At 42.8% G+C, this 17,729-nt stretch overlaps 1 protein-coding gene across 1 annotated transcript in view; it reads right to left on the reverse strand.

Annotated features, from left to right (window-relative positions):
- The window catches only part of mbnl3 (muscleblind-like splicing regulator 3), a 38,664-nt gene that overhangs the window by 13,429 nt on the left and 7,506 nt on the right, over positions 1-17,729 (reverse strand). Inside the window, exons 2-5 of the mRNA XM_030739002.1 lie at positions 16,184-17,231; positions 1,066-1,230; positions 435-638; positions 102-341 (exon numbers count right to left, since the gene is read on the reverse strand). Coding sequence (XP_030594862.1) covers positions 102-341; positions 435-638; positions 1,066-1,230; positions 16,184-16,357 — 783 coding nt within the window. The 5' untranslated portion in view covers positions 16,358-17,231. The remainder of the gene's footprint in view (positions 1-101; positions 342-434; positions 639-1,065; positions 1,231-16,183; positions 17,232-17,729) is intronic.

Raw genomic sequence — 17,729 nt, forward strand, 5'->3', positions numbered from 1 at the left:
CAGCTGAAAAAGTTTTCATATTTTAACATATTATTCATATGTTAAAAAAGGACAAAGAGCTCTGCGAGTTTGTCCCTGTCACAGTGCAGAGAAGGACTCACCAAGGCTGAGGACGGGGTGTTTTGACTGGCTTGGTGTTGTGCAGCCTTGATTCTGGCCTGCAGGTGAGCTGGGGGGTGGAAGTACTTGCACTTGTCTCGGCTGCAGCGGCCTTTAATGTAGTCCATGCAGACAATGACCGAGTTCTCACTGCAGTCTACCATGCCCGCCTCCAGGGGATGAGCGTAGCGACAGTCATTTTCACCCCTCGTGCAGTTACCGCGCTGGAATTCTCTGCAAACCTGTAAGGGGGAGAGGGAGCACCGATCAACATTCACCTTTCATCGTACTTTGGCCAAACATAGAAACACAACAACTGCACACAGGCTGCATACCTCCAGCTTGTCTGTGCGCACATGTTTCTGTGCGGAGGTGCCATTTCCCATGGCTGCCAGACCGGTAGGACTTCCAGGGACCAGCAGGGGAGTGCTGGGCAGCAGCTCAGGCATCAAGCCCATTGCTGGGCCCATGTGGCTCAGATATGGACTGAATGCCATGCTGGGGCTCGTTGCCAGAGAGGGCGTCACTGGGAATGTTGTCTGAAAGAAAGAGAACAAGAGAGAGACAATTTATGGCACAGCTTTCACTGGCTAAAGGAGGATTGAAGGGCAACACTACCACCACTGTTTTTTACAGGAATAAGAACAATGCAGCTACCTAAACAACTTCTACAAGCATTAAAAAAGCTGAGCAAGCAGAATACATAAAAGATTTTGAATGTCACTTGATATTCTGCAAATTTCCCCTTGTACAGTAAGAAACGTGGGCTTTCAAATAATTTTTAAAATCAAAAAAGGCCATTTTTATTTCCTATTTTATGTTTATAAGAGGACAGAAATTGCCAGCATCAATACAGTGAAATATTATTCTGATCCTTGTTGCCTGCTTAGTGCACATGGTGCACACAGCACAGCATTTTGATGAGTCCATTACTGTAAAGTCATAGTTTTAGCACGAGCTGCTCACTATGGGCTGCAGTTGTGTTCCAGGCAGCATGAACTGCATCTGCTGAGCCAACATGGCTGCTGCGGCCTTCTGCTGGATCAGGTTGTTCCTCCCGTTGATCTCCAGCTGGGTTTTCAGGTGTGGAGGTGGGTGCAGGTATTTACAGTTCTCTCGTGTGCAGCGCCCCTGAGGAGGAGAGCGGAGACAGGAGAGATGAGGACAGAAGCTTTAAACAGGTGACAAAAACTCTGCAATTCCAATAAATAAATAAATTAATTCACCTCTTATAAGAGCAACCAATTCAAGTTTTGCAGAGGACTCATCTATATAATCAAGTGCAATTTGTTACACTAAACATCAAGGATCTGGTGTGCTTTCAGAGGAGTCCTAATGACTATGCCTTATAAATTTTGGTGAATAAAGTACTAATGAAGCCCCAGAAGAGCTTATGTTGCATAATTCATGAGAAATATGCAACCACTTTGTAAAAGTGTTCTGATCTTAGAAGAACATTCAAAGGTGTGTGTGTGTGTGCGTGACTGTGTGTATTTTTTTATTCTCAGGATGTAATCATTTCATTTTGTTATTAAGTCATTTTCGAGGCAATGTGAAATGACAGGTGTTTGAGACAGCTTTGGATTTTTCCACAGCAGAAAAATAAACTAAAGTGACAAGCGATAAAGCTGCAGGCTGACAACATATGCTTAACTCTCACCGTCCTGTATGATAGACCCGGTATCTCCACCGGGAAGTTATCAGCTCAAAAAACAGCCTATTTTCCAAAAAGAGGGAAAAATATCTAAGTGTATGAGTGAAAAGCAAAAGCAGTTTTTACTGGAAAAAAATTAACTCACAAGCCAAATTTGTTCATATTAACATAACAAGAGGGGAGGAGATATAAATCCCTCTGGGGTTGCATCAGGAAGGGCATCCGGCATAAAAATCTGCAAGGAATCATGATATTTCTGAGAAGCACATCAACTCTTAGTAAACTGTATGCATAATTTGCATATGCATACCAGTTTTATAAAGTATAGTTGGGAACCTTTCGTTACTAATGAATAATTTGTAACTTTTTTTTTTTTAAATGTGCTTCAGTATTTGTAACTGATGATAAAGCTTCTTGATCTTGGTTCAAAAACAGTTCCAACATCTGCTGGGCATGTTTCTTGGACATCGCCTGGATGCTGAGGTTGGACTTTCCAGAAATGGGAAGTTTCTGTACCAGGGTTGTTTTATATCATTCTTTGAGTAATACGAACAAAGGGAAATTAATCTAACATTTTAAAAGCGAGAGAAACAAGACAGAATATATGCTCCAACAAGGAGCCCAGCTCTTGACTTACTGAACTAATTGACTTAAACATTTATATTACCTCACTCTGGGTTTATAATGCTGACATTGGGCAGCAGAGACGAGATGTTTGTAGTGATACTTGATGAAGTGATGTTGCTGGATGTAAAAAAAGGACATGATTTTTTCTTTATTGCAAAATCTGATAGATGTTTCCTGCTTTGCAGGGGGCTGGATCTGTTATTATAGATGGAAACAACATCAGCGTTTGCTGGACGATTTATGTTTTTTTCCATGAGACCAATTTTGATTTGTAAAACATCGGCACCATTTCGACCATGTACATGCTAATGAACCCAACAATTTTTGCTAATATTTTTGAGAAAAGTTGAGTTAAACCAAAATATCAAGCTTACAATTACACTGTTAATACAAATGTCAATCTCAGGCTGAGAATAGCAGTTTGTACATTTTTAGCGGTAACCATATTTCCAAGGCTGAAGAGTAGTGATGTCGTAAACCATGGTGCTCTAAATCAACCAAGAACTGGCAGTCTCACCGAAGAGAGGAATTCATCCAAAAAATTTTTAAAAAGCCTTTAAATATGCATACCAAGTACACCTGCCCACAGCACCTGAAAAGGCACAAACCTAGCAGAGTCAGAACCAGAACCCAGAGGGTTGATCATGCTAAGTGTATGCCATCGCCAGAAGTAGTGAAAGTTTGATTTTCAGCAGTTAACAAAAGCAGAGATCAACCAGCTCGTAGCACTGAAAGAAAAAGCAGCCCGATTTGCCATGCAGAATCACTGCAAAGTGCTCTTCACCACGTTTTCACCACGACTGCTATAGTGGTAGTTTAACAGATTGCTTTATACAGGGAGCAAATAAGTAAAATAATGCACTGCTTTAAAAACGTTATGATAGATGAGTTGGGCAGAAACTGATCTGAATTATCTTAATTTTGACAAACTTAAAATATCACTTTAATTGAACTTCTTTTCCTAAGTTGATATTACTTTAAGTGAATTTTAAAAGGCATTATAACTGATTATTGTCACAACTTTTCTTTTTTAATGTGCAGGTGCCATTTACAATCAATAGAGATGAAAAAGTGAGAGGCTTTATATTAAAACAAACATTTCCAGAGGTCACACAGCTCTGCTATATCGTGTAATATAAATTAAAAGATTATTGAGTCAGTTGAACATTGCAGGACAGTGAAATGCCAGTTGCAGTTTTTCACCTGGTCATCTAATGAAACTACAACTCATCTCTCATCTACAACTCATCTCATTACTGTACAATACATGGCTATGTTGAATTTATCATCTCAGAAAACTGGGAAAAATTAAAGTCATAAATTACCCACTAAATCTTATCCTGCATCAACAGCCGTGGCCAAAAGCCTTTTTGATCCAAGGTAATTCTTCACGCTCCTTTTTAGTTGTCATTTCTGGCTTTTTGACAAACTCTAAATCAGATTTGGATCCATTTATCTAAAAGCAATCAATTTGGCCCAGAATGCTGTTAAAGCAGTGTCCTTCCTCCCTGCCAGACGATGGGGAAGGTGAAGATGGTGCTGCAGGAACACTGCAGGTCAACGCACACTCAGAGGAGAAACTGCAGTCTTCATTAAACCCCTGGGTCGACAGCAGCTGTCTGTCCCTGCAGATGAGTCGTTAACCCTCCAAACTACCTCCACTGTCATCAAAACACACCCACAGAAACCCCCTTTGCATTAGGTGATCATGAGCAACTGACAGAGCACTAAAGCAGAGGACAGTAAAAAAAAAAAAAAGTGAAGACAAGCTGACGTCATGGTGCAGAGAATATGATGGTGATGGATAACATGCTGAGTTGAGGGCACATAAAAAGGGGGTTAGCAGCAGGATAACTATATAAAACAGGAGGAAACTGCAGTGTCTCTTTGCCAGTATACACTCACACAACCTCACACAGCAGACAAAAAGCAAAAGAGGATGCACCTCCGCAGCCGTCTGAAAAACGGTCAGGATGGTACACAGGCATACACAAACACTCTCGCCTACACTGGAGCAAGCTTTGCGTCAGCGAGCTGTGTGTTTAGGGATGAGTCTGTAATGAAGAGTGAGTCCCATGAGCCCAGCACGCCTGCTCCAACTCAGAGGGAAAGAAAAGTATCTATTAATGAATCTAATGGTGCAATGACTTTATGCATTGCACGCTCCAAACAAAACACATAGACACAAAGAAAACTTGGATACAAAACCTTTATAAAAGCTGTGAAATCTGGGTTAGAGAAAGGCCAATGAATAATGGTGCTGAGGAGAGTATTGGGTCAGGAATCTCCTTTCGGTAGTCATGGCAACACACTATACAACACAGAGAAAGTCCCTGTTTGTACAGTAGTGTGCTGCTGATGCATTCGGTGAGAAGAGAGAACTAGGACATCAATAAAAAGGATCACAGCATCGTTCTACTCTGTGACACACATTTTCAGAACTGCACCGTAAACAATATTAACATGAGACAAAAATGATGCTATCCTTCATTTAAAGAGGGACTGTTACACTTATTTCCAGCTCCATCTTTTTATTCTTGGACTCCACTAGAGTAGCTTTGCATGATTCCCTGTTCAACATAATCCATCCATCTATTTTCTTCTGCTTATCTGGGGCTGGGTTGCAGGGGCAGCAGCCTAGGCAGAGAAGCCCAGACCTCCCTTTCCCTAGCCACCTCCTCCAGCTTATCTGGGGGGACCCCAAGGTATTCCCAGGTCAGTCGAGAGATCTAATCTCTCCAGCGTGTCCTGTATTTGCCCTGGGACGTCCTCCTGGTAGGACATGCCTGGAACACCTCACCCAAGAGGCGCCCAGGAGGCATCCTAATCAGATGCCCAAACCACCTCAACTGGCTCCTTTCAATGTGGAGGAGCAGCGGCCCTACTTTGAGCCCCTCCCAAATGACTGCACTCCTCACCCTATCTCTAAGGGAGAGGCCAGCCACCCTTCGGAGGAAGCTCATTTCTGCTGCTTGTATTCGCGATCTCATTCTTTTGGTCACTACCCAAAGCTCATGACCATAGGTGAGGGTAGGGACATAGACTGACCAGTAAATCAACATCTTCGCTTTCACACTCAGCTCCCTCTTTACTACGACAGACCGGTGCACCATCCGCATCACTGCAGATGCAGCCCCGATCCATCTGTGAATCTTCTGCTCCCTTCTCCTGTCACTCATGAACAAGACCCCGAGATACTTAAACTCCTCCACCTGGGGCAGCAACTCGTCCCTGAGCCGGAGTGGGCACTCCACCCATTTCTGGTTGAGGACTATGGCCTCAGACTTAGAGGTGCTGATTCTCATGCCAGCCACTTCACACTTGGCTGCAAACCTTTCCACTGTGAGCTGGAGGCCACCACCTGATAAAGCCAACAGGACCACATCATCTGCAAAAAGCAGAAATTAGATTCTGAGGCCACCAAAGTGGAAGCCTTACACCACTTGGCTATGCCTGGAAATTCTGCCTATAAAAATTATGAACAGAATGGGTGACAAAGGGCAGCCCTGATGAAGTCCAATGCCCACAGGAAATGCCTGTGGGCGCGATGAATGCCTGCCTTCTCCAAGTCCACAAAACACATGTAGACTGGATGGGCAAACTCCCAGGCACACTCAAATATCCTCAAAAGGATGAAGAGCTGGTCCAGTGTTCCGTGACCAGGACAAAAACCACAATGTTCCTCTTGAATCTGAGGTTCAACTAACAGACGGGCCCTTCCAGCAGCCTGGCATAGACCTTACTGGGGAGGCTGAGGAGTGTTATCCGCCGATAGTTGGAGCACACCTTCCAATCTCCCTTCTTAAAGATGGGAACCACCACCATGGTCTGCCAATCCAGTGGCATTGCCCCAGATCTCCACGCGATGTTGCAGAGGTGTGTCAACCAAGATAGCCCTACAATATCCAGAGTCTTCAGAATCTCAGGGCAAATCTCGTCCACCCCAGGGAACCTGCCACCAAGGAGTTGTTTAACCACCTCAGTGACCCCACCCCCAGTGATGGGTGAGTCATCCCCCTCATCCCCAGACTCTGCTTCCACTACAGAAGGTGTGTCAGTGGAATTAAGGAGGTTCCCTCCACCGCCTGACTATAACCTCAGTTGAAGTCAGCAGTGCCCCACCCGCACTATAGACCATTGCTTCCCCCTCCTGAGTCACCTGACGGTTTGCCAGAATCATTTCAAGGCTGTCTGAAAGTCCCGAAAGGACTCCTTTTTCAGCTTGATGGCTCCCTTCACCTCCTGTGACAACAATCTGGATCCGGGGATTACCACCACGACAGGCACCAACCACCTTGTAGCCACAGCTCTGAACAGTAGCCTCAGCAGAAACCATCATCAATGGAGGTGTGGAATATGGTCCATTCAGACTCAAAGTCCTCAGTCTCCCTCGGAATGCTGTCAAAGTTCTACTGGAGGTGGGAGTTGAAGATCTCGCAGACTGGGGCCTCTGCCAGGTGTTCCCAACGCACCCTCGCAATACATTTAGGTGCACCGGGTCTGTCCAGCATCCTCCCCTGCCACCCGATCCAACTCACTACCAGGTGGTGATCAGTTGACAACTCAGCGCCTCTCTTCACCAGAACATATGGCTGCAGATCTGATGATACAATTACAAAATCAATCATCGACCTGCGACCTAGGGTGTCCTGGTGACATGTGCATTTATTGACATCCATATGTTAGAACATGGTGTTTGTTATGGACAAACTGTGGTTTGCACAGAATTCCAATAACAAAACACCATTTAGGTTCAGATCAGGCAGGCCGTTCCTCCCAATCACGCCCCTCCAGGTCTCACTGTCATTGCCCACTTGAGTGTTGAAGTCTCCCAGCAGGACAATGGAGTCACCAGATAGAGCACCCTAGAGCACCCCACCCAGCGACTCCAAGAAGGGTGGGTACTCTGATCTTTCATTTGGTGCAAAAGCACAATCAACAGTCAGGACCCATTCCTAGACTGAAGGCACAGGGAAGCAACCCTCTCGTCGACCAGTGAAAACTCCCATGTGCAGGCAGCAAGCCGAGGGGATACAAGTACACCCACCCCAGCTCGCTGCCTCTCACCAAGGGATAATTCCAGATTGGAACAGAGTCCAGCCCCTCTCCAGGAGACTGGTTCCAGTGCCCAGGCCATGCATTGCCTTGAGTCCAACTATATCTAGCCGGTATCTCTCAATCTCACGCACTAGCTCAGGCTCCTTCCCCACCAGAGAGGTGACATTCCATGTCCCAATAGCCAGTCTTGATAGCCAGGGATCGGTCTGCCAGGGCCTTCGCCCTTGGCCATCCCCTGACACACAATGTACCTGACCCCTACAATGCCTCCTGTGGGTGGTGGACCTATAGGAGGGTGGGCCTATGTCTATTTTTCGGGTTGCACACGGCTGGGCACCATGAACTTATGCCCAGCCACCAGATGCTCTGGGCCCCAGTAACCCTATCCCGGGCAGGGTAAACAGTTCCCTTGACTCTTCCATAGTGGTCTTTTGAATCACTCTTTGTCTGGCCCTTCACTCAGGAACAATTTTCCACAGGAGACCCTACCAAGGGGACAAGCCCCCGGTCTACATAGCTTCTGGGATCACTGGAACACACAAACCCCTCCACCACAATAAGGTGGCAATTCATGGATGAATCCCTACTTATATCATACTGAAACAGCTCATTTTAGTTCTCCTCCCTTTGAGCCAGCCTTTCTTCTGATTGGCTGCCTTTCATAAACAGAAGGTTTAAACAGTAAGTGGGTGGACCTGTCCCAAATATGGCCCGACACAATCATATTAGGAATATCCCCTCCCTACAAACAGATAAGGCTGTAACAACACTGCTCTATGGTCACAAAATAGCCAGACCACATGGAACTATGAAATTATTATATTATGTTGGCAAATGCAACTTTTTAGAACATATTCATGATGTTATTTTCTAACATTACTGCAACAGGGCCTTGGTCTTACACCTTTACATTAGTGTTCTGTAATTAGAAATAATAATCAGAAGTAAGAGAACAATAGAGGTGTCATGTGCTACTGTGGCAGGCAGGTTGAGGACCCAGAATGCAGGACTCCAGACAGAACTCAATTTAACTTGAGCTTCATTGCTGGACAACAGGATAAGCAGAGCTGCACGTGACCAGCAGCACAAAACAGAAAACTCACGTTAACTAACTGAATGACTGACTGACAAGAGCGCACACAGCAGGAGGAAAACCAATGATGATGACACAACAAAGGACAAGGGAAAACACAGACAATATATACACACACAAGGTAACAAGAGGAGAGTGGAAACATCTGGGGAGAACAGGTGAACAGAATTACACTAACACAGGGATCCTCACATCCAGGCCTCGAGAGCAGGTGTCCTGCAGGTTTTAGATGTGTCTCTGCTTCAACACATGTGAGTCAAATATAGAAGTCATTAGCAGGACTCTGGAAAACTTGACTGCATATTGAGGAGGTAATTCAGCCATTTGATTCAGGTGTGTTGGATCAGGGACACATCTAAAATCTGCAGGACACTGGCTCTCGAGGCCTGGATGTGAGGATCCCTGCACTAACAAGATAAGGGGAAGCAATACTAAACACAACACACACAGAACACGGGACTGGCAAAATAAAACAGGAAGTGACTTCATGTAACATGCACACAAACATGACACAACACAGAAGACTTGACATAGATGTAACATAACCCCAAGCAAACCAAGAACCCATAACACACCTACAAAATAACACTCAAAGTCCAAAAAACCTCAGAACACTGGGCAACTAGCCCAGGACCATGACAAGAGGATGTTGGCATCACAGTGTCAAGTATTTTTTGTTTCTTAAGTTCACACGAACATCATACAAATGAGAAAATGGGAAAAAAAAACAAACTATCTGAAGTACAGACAGTAAAAAGATGGACATGAATGTCATCACCCTGGGCCGGTCCTGGGGTTTTGAGTTTTTTGAAGTTTTGGATCCTTGTTTATTTTTAGGTACACTCTGTTTGATCGCTCTAGGGTTTCTTTATTCTTTGCTTTGTTTAATTCTAGGTTTTGATTTTCAATCATTCCTTGGTATTATAAGCCTTCTGTTCTGGTTCTATATTAATTCTACTTTTTCTGTTTGTATTTATGATATTGGAAGTCCCATCAATGTTTCCCTTTCTCCTGTGTTTTCCCCCATGTTAAGTTTATTTAAGTGCTGGTGTTTCCCTGTTTCAGTTAATGTCATCCATTCTCTGTTTTACTTTGGTAATCATCTGTCTCCTGTGCTCTACATTTAGTTTTACTTCCCCTCATGTCTCACTGTAATTGATTGTCTTCTTACCTTCTTACCTCATGTGTATTCATAGTCCAATCCTTTCCCTTAGTCTTTGCGTTGGTATCTCTTAATTTTCTTGTGTGTTCACCATTGTCTGTCCCTACATGGCTTTATAATTTTGTTACTTTTTATTGGACTTTGGTGCATCAGCTTAAATAAATGGCTCACCTTTTGTCTGCCTCCTGTGTCTGCATTTGGATCCTCACCACCCCTACAATCCAAATTCATGATAGTGAAGTCACCCATCATTTTTTTAAAACTGGTAGGGTTTCAAACCGATGATAAACTGTGAAACGACATACTTGTGATTGACAAATCAATAGCCAATGTGGATGCCCTGGACATTTCTCCCCTGTTAAACTTAAAATGACCAAAATTTACAAAATGAATGTAATATTTTATTCAATGTGGCCTGAAATGAGCGACTGAACTCTTCAGGAAGCAAGCCTTATTTGATCTGTCTCACAAACATCTCACTCTCCAAACACTGAATCACAGAGATAACACACAGGTCCTGTTGTCCATACCTATCATTTTCCATCCATCCATTTTCTTCCACTTATCCTTTTCAGGGTCGCGGGGGGACTGAGAGGCAGATGAACTAACCACTATGCCACTGTGCTGCCGCCCCCATCATTCCCCAAGGTATAAAAAGTTTAAATAACTAGTAAAATAACTTTCATTTTATAGTCATTTTCATTTTTTTGTAAAAGCTTTATTTCTTATAAATAAGCGATTTTTCAGGTGGGCGATAATAGGGGACTTGAGTGATTGGATTGATAGTCAAAAGTTGTGTCATATATTTGCGTATCCGTATCATATCCCAATCAAATATTACATATCCACTGACAATAGTGATTTACTTCTTACTGCAACAAATGAAGACAATGTTAATTTTCAGCTAAGATATGGACAAAAATATGCATTAAATGGAGTTTCCAATGTTAAATTCAAGTAACCTGCAAATCCAGAATCTGGATTGGATCCAAATGGCGTTCGGTTTGGCACTAGCTCCTGGCCCTCTACATTTTACTGTGAAAATCACAAGCATGTTTAACAAATTACTTTTATAACTTAAAATACAAATATAAGTTGTCATTTTAAAAAATGTATGTACAAATTTACCAAACAGCCAAGATATATACAACTATTTACATTAAAATACAGGTAATGCCTCAGGCGTTTTTTGTGCAACTATTTACAGAACAGGTGTCACAATAAGATGCCACACAAATTATTTGGGCCTCTCCAAAATAAACCCAAACGGTTCCTGGCCACCACAACACAGAGGGGCACATCACAGGCCTGACACTTTCAGGTGTGTCACTCCTCCTGTTGTACACCTGGAGACAGCATTTACATTTGACAGTGCCAAAACTCACTAACAGTATCGCTGTCTCTCTTTCACCCCCTTCACTCCCACAACTTCACCTGTTCCTCAGCAACCAAATGCCACACATTGCCATGTAATTTTTTGATTGGTTGATGTGGTGCAATAGGAAAGGGGATTTGAGTTTTTTTATTTTGTTTGTTTGCTCACAAGTGCTTTCTTCTAGTGAAGATCGTGTTTTTACTGTTTCTTCCTGCACCAAATGCACATCACGTGAGGACAATATACAGGAAAAAGCAATTATTGATCATAACTCTGGTTTTACTTGGTCTATCAACAGAATTTAAAAACCGGTACGTAGTTTGAATACCACACTCTTGACACAAGTTGAACCAGAGATTCACAGAGGCTGCGACCTGCTGCTACCTCACCTTAAATCGAAGGTACTATGGACATGCTGGTGGATTTTTTTTTAACCTTAACCCAATTTTATGGCAAAAATGTAATCAGAATCAGAAGGAATCAGAATCAGAATCAGAATCAGAATCAGAATCAGAATCAGAAGGTTTTTATTGCCATATGGGTGAACAGGTTCACAGCATTAGGAAATTGCTGCAGTACTTCGTGCTTACATAAAAAACAAATAAGTATAAAAACTATAAGACAATATACAAGTATACAAATTACAAATATACAGAGATATTAGAACTATAACTATAACACAATATTACAAAATTACAAAATATACAGTGCAGAGAATAAGTAAAAGATAAAAGAATGTAAACTATAGTCCAGTAATATATACATCAGTGTAAACAGACAGGTGCATAAACATAGGGTCATCAGCGTTTGTGGAGGGTGGTGGTAACAGTCTTAGGGTTATTGTTCATGAGTCCAACAGCAGAGGGGAAGAAACTGTTCTTATGGCGGGAGGTTCTGGTCCGAATGGACCGTAGCCTCCTTCCTGAGGGGAGAGGGTCAAAAAGTCTGTGCCCAGGGTGAGAGTGGTCGGCTGTGATCCGACCTGCACGCCCCAGTGTCCTGGAGGTGTACAGGTCCTGGAGAGATGGGAGGTTACAGCCAATCACCTTCTCAGTAGAGTGCACAATGCGCTGTAGTCTTTGTTTGTCCCTAGTGGTGATCTAGGGGTCACTGGCCATCTTTCAGGCAAATTTGGTATGAATCTGACATAATGTTAAAAAAAAACAAGTATACCAAAAAACAGTATCCTGTTCCCCACGCATAATTTTCCAGAATTGTTTTTGCGACAACATGTGTCGCCGCCTGGTGGTCATTGAAAATAATGCAGGTTTATAAGGCATTTTGGTGCTGGTTTCACTTTTCAGGTCTAGAGGCAATGTGCATCTTTTATACTGTTTATAATCTGAAGTAAATACTTTTGTCTAAGACAGATTACTTCTAAATATGCCGGCCTCTCTATTTGAAATTTTCATTGATCACTGTTGTAACAGTATATACCCTAAATCAGGCAAATCATTACGGGTCACCTTTAAAGGTTCATGTTTGAGCTCATTCTCATAGGGCATAATGATGTGAAAATGGAAAAAAAAAATAGACAACTAACTCACTATTCAACAGTATGTAAAAAGGCAAATGTTCTAAAAAGGCAAATGCTGGCATCCTCAAACACAAAACTTATTTTAAAAGCATTTTAAGCTTTGGGCTTAGAATTGTTGTTTGGACACAAGATGCATTTTAAAGTAGCGTTGCACGTCAGCTGCATGACCTCAGGACACCTGTCCCCCCTGTTTGCTTCTGTTTTTTGTATTTCTTGGGTGAGTGTTCTGGAACGCAAAATTTCATTATATGTTTTCATTATATGTTTACATATATATGACAATAAAGAAACCTTGAAAGTAGAATTTTCATGTGTTTCATATTAAGTTTATCTGATAAATGTATAATTATAATGCTGTTAGCTGCGGTCCTTCAATGATGTCATTCAAAGGTGACGCTCCTTTTGAATCATCTTTACGCTGAAAAGTAGGATGGTGGGTAGATGCGATGCCCACATTAATCATTTGAGATGACAGCAGCACTCCAGTTAACAAGGTAAAAAGAACTAGGCGGCAAGCCCTCCCACAGCGGGTTCAGACCGACCAGACAAAGCTAATGGAGGAGCAACATGGAATGACAGTGGTCGGTTTGGGCCTGCGTGGAGATGCCAGATATGGGAGGGATGATGAGGAGGGAAGCCATTAGCAGATAAATCCATAAAATTAACAAAGGAGGGAGGGTAGGCGGAGAGCAGGAGGAAGGAGCGATGCTGTAGAGCAGCTCTGCTGGGGACAGCGCGTGATGCTTCCTTGTTTTTTCTAGTCGGTCGACCAAAAGCAACAACTGTCAGCTGAGCATAAACTAGAACAACAAAGAGGACAGAAACACTGTCGTAATAAAAAGATGGTTTCACACACTGCACTGGCATTGTACATAAAACCATCTGACCTGGCCTTCGTTGCCAGCTTCAGTTCTCTCTCAAACTAACAACATGACCCTGGGGTTTCAAACAGCCTCTTCTTCCTGTCAGTGAGACCAGTACAGGGCCAGGCTGTTGCTCTGTGCTAAAAACAGCCGTGCCACTCAGGAAGATCAAACTATCCAATGGGTATGCACTCCTGTGCTGTTGCTAGGCCCCCTCTCTCTTTCTCTCTCTCCTCTCCAACCCCCCCCCCCCTCTGGAGGACATAACACAGAAAAATGGCTGAATAATAAATTCTAACTCAATAAACGAGGAGACAGCAGCTGCACTCAGACAGAAAGCCCCTTGTCCGAGTCTCACTTTTTCACTGCAGAAAAACTGGTGGACAAACACGCACACATCAAAACGCATGCACACGCACGAGCAGGGCAACAGTATATTCTGGATTTTCACATAATTGGCCATTGATAGATGTAGCTCCTCTAAAATGCACCACGTCTCAGACTGTTTTTACACGGCATGCGAGCAGGGCTAGTGTTGTGGTTCTGTGGTGGAGGAGAGAGGATGGGAGCGAGGAGAGCAGCTGCAGTGATGCTGGAGCATCACGACCGACTAGCCCACATCAGAGGTGGCGGAGGAACAGAGCATCAGCTGAGCAGCTTTACGAGAAATTATGCCTGGTCCATAACGGAAACAATAAATATCAGGAAAACCAGAAGTCATTCCCTGATTTACAGAGCTACAGATAAATACGGAATATGTTGGTTACACAGACTCGAGCCTGATTTAAAATACTGTTGGACCAAAGAAAATCTGGCTAAAAGATTTACGACTCAAACAGTAACCAAATAAATGCATTTTTTTCAGCTCTAATTCCATGTGGCAATATTAAATTGTAAGTAAAAACAGGCAGTATTTTCCATGTGGACAGTAAAACTGCAAATTAGCTGCATAGCAAGAGGTGCGTGCCTAAATGGAGTGTGATATTTAAGGCAGGCGAATACTGTGTGTTAATTTATAATCATAAATCAATAAAAAAAACAACCTAACTTTGTGATTTTCAGTTTCAAATATAAAACCAGTATCATATGTAACTAGACACGAGAGAGCTTTTATTGTGAAAATCACAGGCTACGGCTAAAATGGACTGAAAGGGGTATGACATCACGTTATACATGAAATTCAGCTCTCTGTCCTTCAAACTTTGATATTAGCTCAAGAAAAGAAAAAGATGGTATTTTATCAAGTAAAAAAGACCAAAAAAAGAAAATTCAGCTTTTTGTTTTTAAATATTAACCCAAGAATTAGCTGATGAACCTATCTTTTCTGTTACCCAATTTCCTGGTTTTATTATTGAGACATGCACTAAAAGATGTTACACAAATCCTGAAGTCTGATATAACATTAGGCAGCTGAATTCTCAGAGGGAATCACTTAATTTTTGGAGCTAATGACAATTCTTATAGAAAAAAAAATTCTGATATTGATACTGGCAGATATATAACATGTACAGTTATGATAAAAACAGTAAACTCTGGGGTCTTTGTGCAAAAAACAGCTATCCTTGACAATCCACTGCCATCATTCACGATTCACAAGCAGTTGAATGTGAAGACACCGCCTAAAGAGTGTGTCACTATCACAGGGTTTTTCCTGGCTTCCTGGGCCTTCAGGGGCTAACTAATGCAAAGTACAATTGGTCCACATATAGTTAAGGCACCGAGTCACTCTTATCTTTCTTAATAGAAGATTTTTAGCATTTGATAAACAAAAAATTATTTTATGCTTGGGTAAATTAAACCTCGCTCAGAATAACTGGTTAAAAATATTCCGTATCATAGCCCTGGTGGTTTTCCTTTTTAGGTGAACAATAAAATCTCTTTGGTGGGCCTGAATGTTTTTATATATATATTTAGGGAAAACCCCTTATCATGAAATTTAAATGACCCGAACAGGGTTTTTCCTGGCTCAAAATGGGCTTCCAGCCATGACTGGTCACATACAGTTAAAAGAAAGAGTCTGCGTTACCTTACTTTCAATAGGCCTAGGCTTTACCATGTTATTTCTGGCCATTTGATAAACAAAAATGGTTAAATGGTTAAAAATAATTTGATTACAATCCTGGTGATTTTCCTTTAAGAGAAAGCCCAAATGATCTCTTTGGTCAGTAAAAATCCTGTTGACATGTGTCCTTCTCTTAGCTGATACTCTCTACTTTATACTGAATTGTGACAAGTTAAAATTTGTCATTTACAGCTGTTTTTCTCAAGAATTACAAAGGTTATTCTGGAATGTGTAGACAAAACACTTTTTCTTCATTATAAAATGCTCAAAACTACAAAAATGTTACTAAGACTTGAAATGACACACATCCCTCTACTTTCCAGCCTCAGAATCACATGGACATACAGTATAAAGATAAAATGAGAAAACAGTGTCAAATATAGCAAACCTATAGAAAACCTAAGCAGACACAAACAGAAGATCAACTGACCAACTGGCATCATTTGAAAGGTTAAAGGGGTTGACCACGCAAATTCTGACATATGTCTATGTGATGTGTTTTTCCGCTCAATGCACAAAATCCGAGTTTGTGTGTATATCAGGTTGTGTTCATATGTCATTTAGCTACACAGAGCCAAAAGGCATTAACTAGCACAGTATATGTGTGGAAGCAAACAAGCTATATTAGAGCAACGTGTCTGTAGCACCCTTACCTTGAGTGAATCAAAGCAGGCGATGACTCGGCCGTTCTCCACATGGCAGCTCCGTGAGGGATGTGCAAACTTACACTCAGCATCAGACCGTGAGCAGGTGCCCCTCTGAAACTCACGACACACTTCCAAGGTCAGCCATTTGGTGTCTCGTCCCATGGTCATGCTGACAGCCATCAGAGACGCTCACAGACGCTGTGCAGCGGTTGGGGGCAAGCGGACGGAAAATTGTCTGATGTGAGCAAGGGTGACTAATGGTGATTCAAGAAAAATATAATAAAAAAAATCCCCCACCGCAGAGGAAACAGAAGCAAAAATATTTTCGGTTTCTCCTCAGTGCAAATAGGCAGCAAGTCCTTTTGGTTGATGTATTTTGGGGGATGTTTATTAGTTCTTCATGGGAAAAGTGGCAGCTGAAGTCTCACTGCAGTGAGATATATAGAGGGGCTTGACTGTGAGCAGAGGCCAGCTCTGTCTCAAAAGAAGAAAGAAAAAAAAGAAAACTAATCTGAGGACATCACTCTGGCATGTCGCTTGGTTATGTTGCTCAGTATGTGCATTCACCTGTATCAGCCCGCTGTAAGTCACCGTTAGATTCACGTCAACATGGCCAGGCTCGGACATGCACTGTAGTTCTACTTTAGTGATATTTGGGCAGCTTGACAGAGAAATTAAAGATTTCTTTAGAGGAAAAAAACCAAAACAAAACAAAACAAAATAAAAACAGAGCCTTACACGGAGATGTCCTTGTAATGATGAGATGAAGTGGCTGCTCAGCTCAGGGTATGTTGGGACTGCAGCTCAGCAACGTGGGATGGATGACTCTGTGGCTGTCAGGATAAAATACAGCCTCCATTCAAGGCCAGACACACACTGTCCCGCTGTAATCCAGCAGACTCGGCAAACGTACCCTCGCTGTAGGCACTTTGGATTTCCACTTCCTCCTCTTACTTCAGTCTCTTTCTCATCCCTCCTTGACCGTTCCCTATTCTTCTGCTGTCATCCTCCTCCTCACTGACCTCTCTGCTGCATGTCCTTGCTTGTTGCTTTGCTGTGGATTGTAAAAACAGAGGCGCGTTAACAAAGCAGCAGCCTGTTGAGGAGAGAACGTGAATCTAGAACTACAACCTGGTGTGGAGTTTGTTTAAATGGAGGGCGATGAGGACCACGAGGCAGGGAGGGTGGACAGACGCGAAAGAACCAAAGAGGAGAAGACGAGGGCAAACAAATAGGGGAGCAGGGAGGGAGGCAGCACTGAACAGGAAAGGGCAAGCTACAGTATGTCTTGATTAAGTGATACAAGAGAGGGAGTGTGAGAGGGAGAGGATGGAGGGAGGGAGATTGCAGGCAGTGCAGACGTCACTTTAACTCCCGTGAGTGCCATGGAGCAGAAAGTAACTGACTAACTTGACATAATTCACGCAGAAATACACAGCAGATAGAGGTGTCCTTGAAGTTGCACAGGCTGGCACGCTGGTCCACATAGATGAGTGCCAGACAGTTTATTAATGTGAGTGGTAGAGGCAGGAAAAGCAGAGACAGAGCAAGA

Source organism: Archocentrus centrarchus, chromosome 10 (assembly GCF_007364275.1).
Source record: "Archocentrus centrarchus isolate MPI-CPG fArcCen1 chromosome 10, fArcCen1, whole genome shotgun sequence".
Classification (NCBI taxonomy): domain Eukaryota; kingdom Metazoa; phylum Chordata; class Actinopteri; order Cichliformes; family Cichlidae; genus Archocentrus; species Archocentrus centrarchus.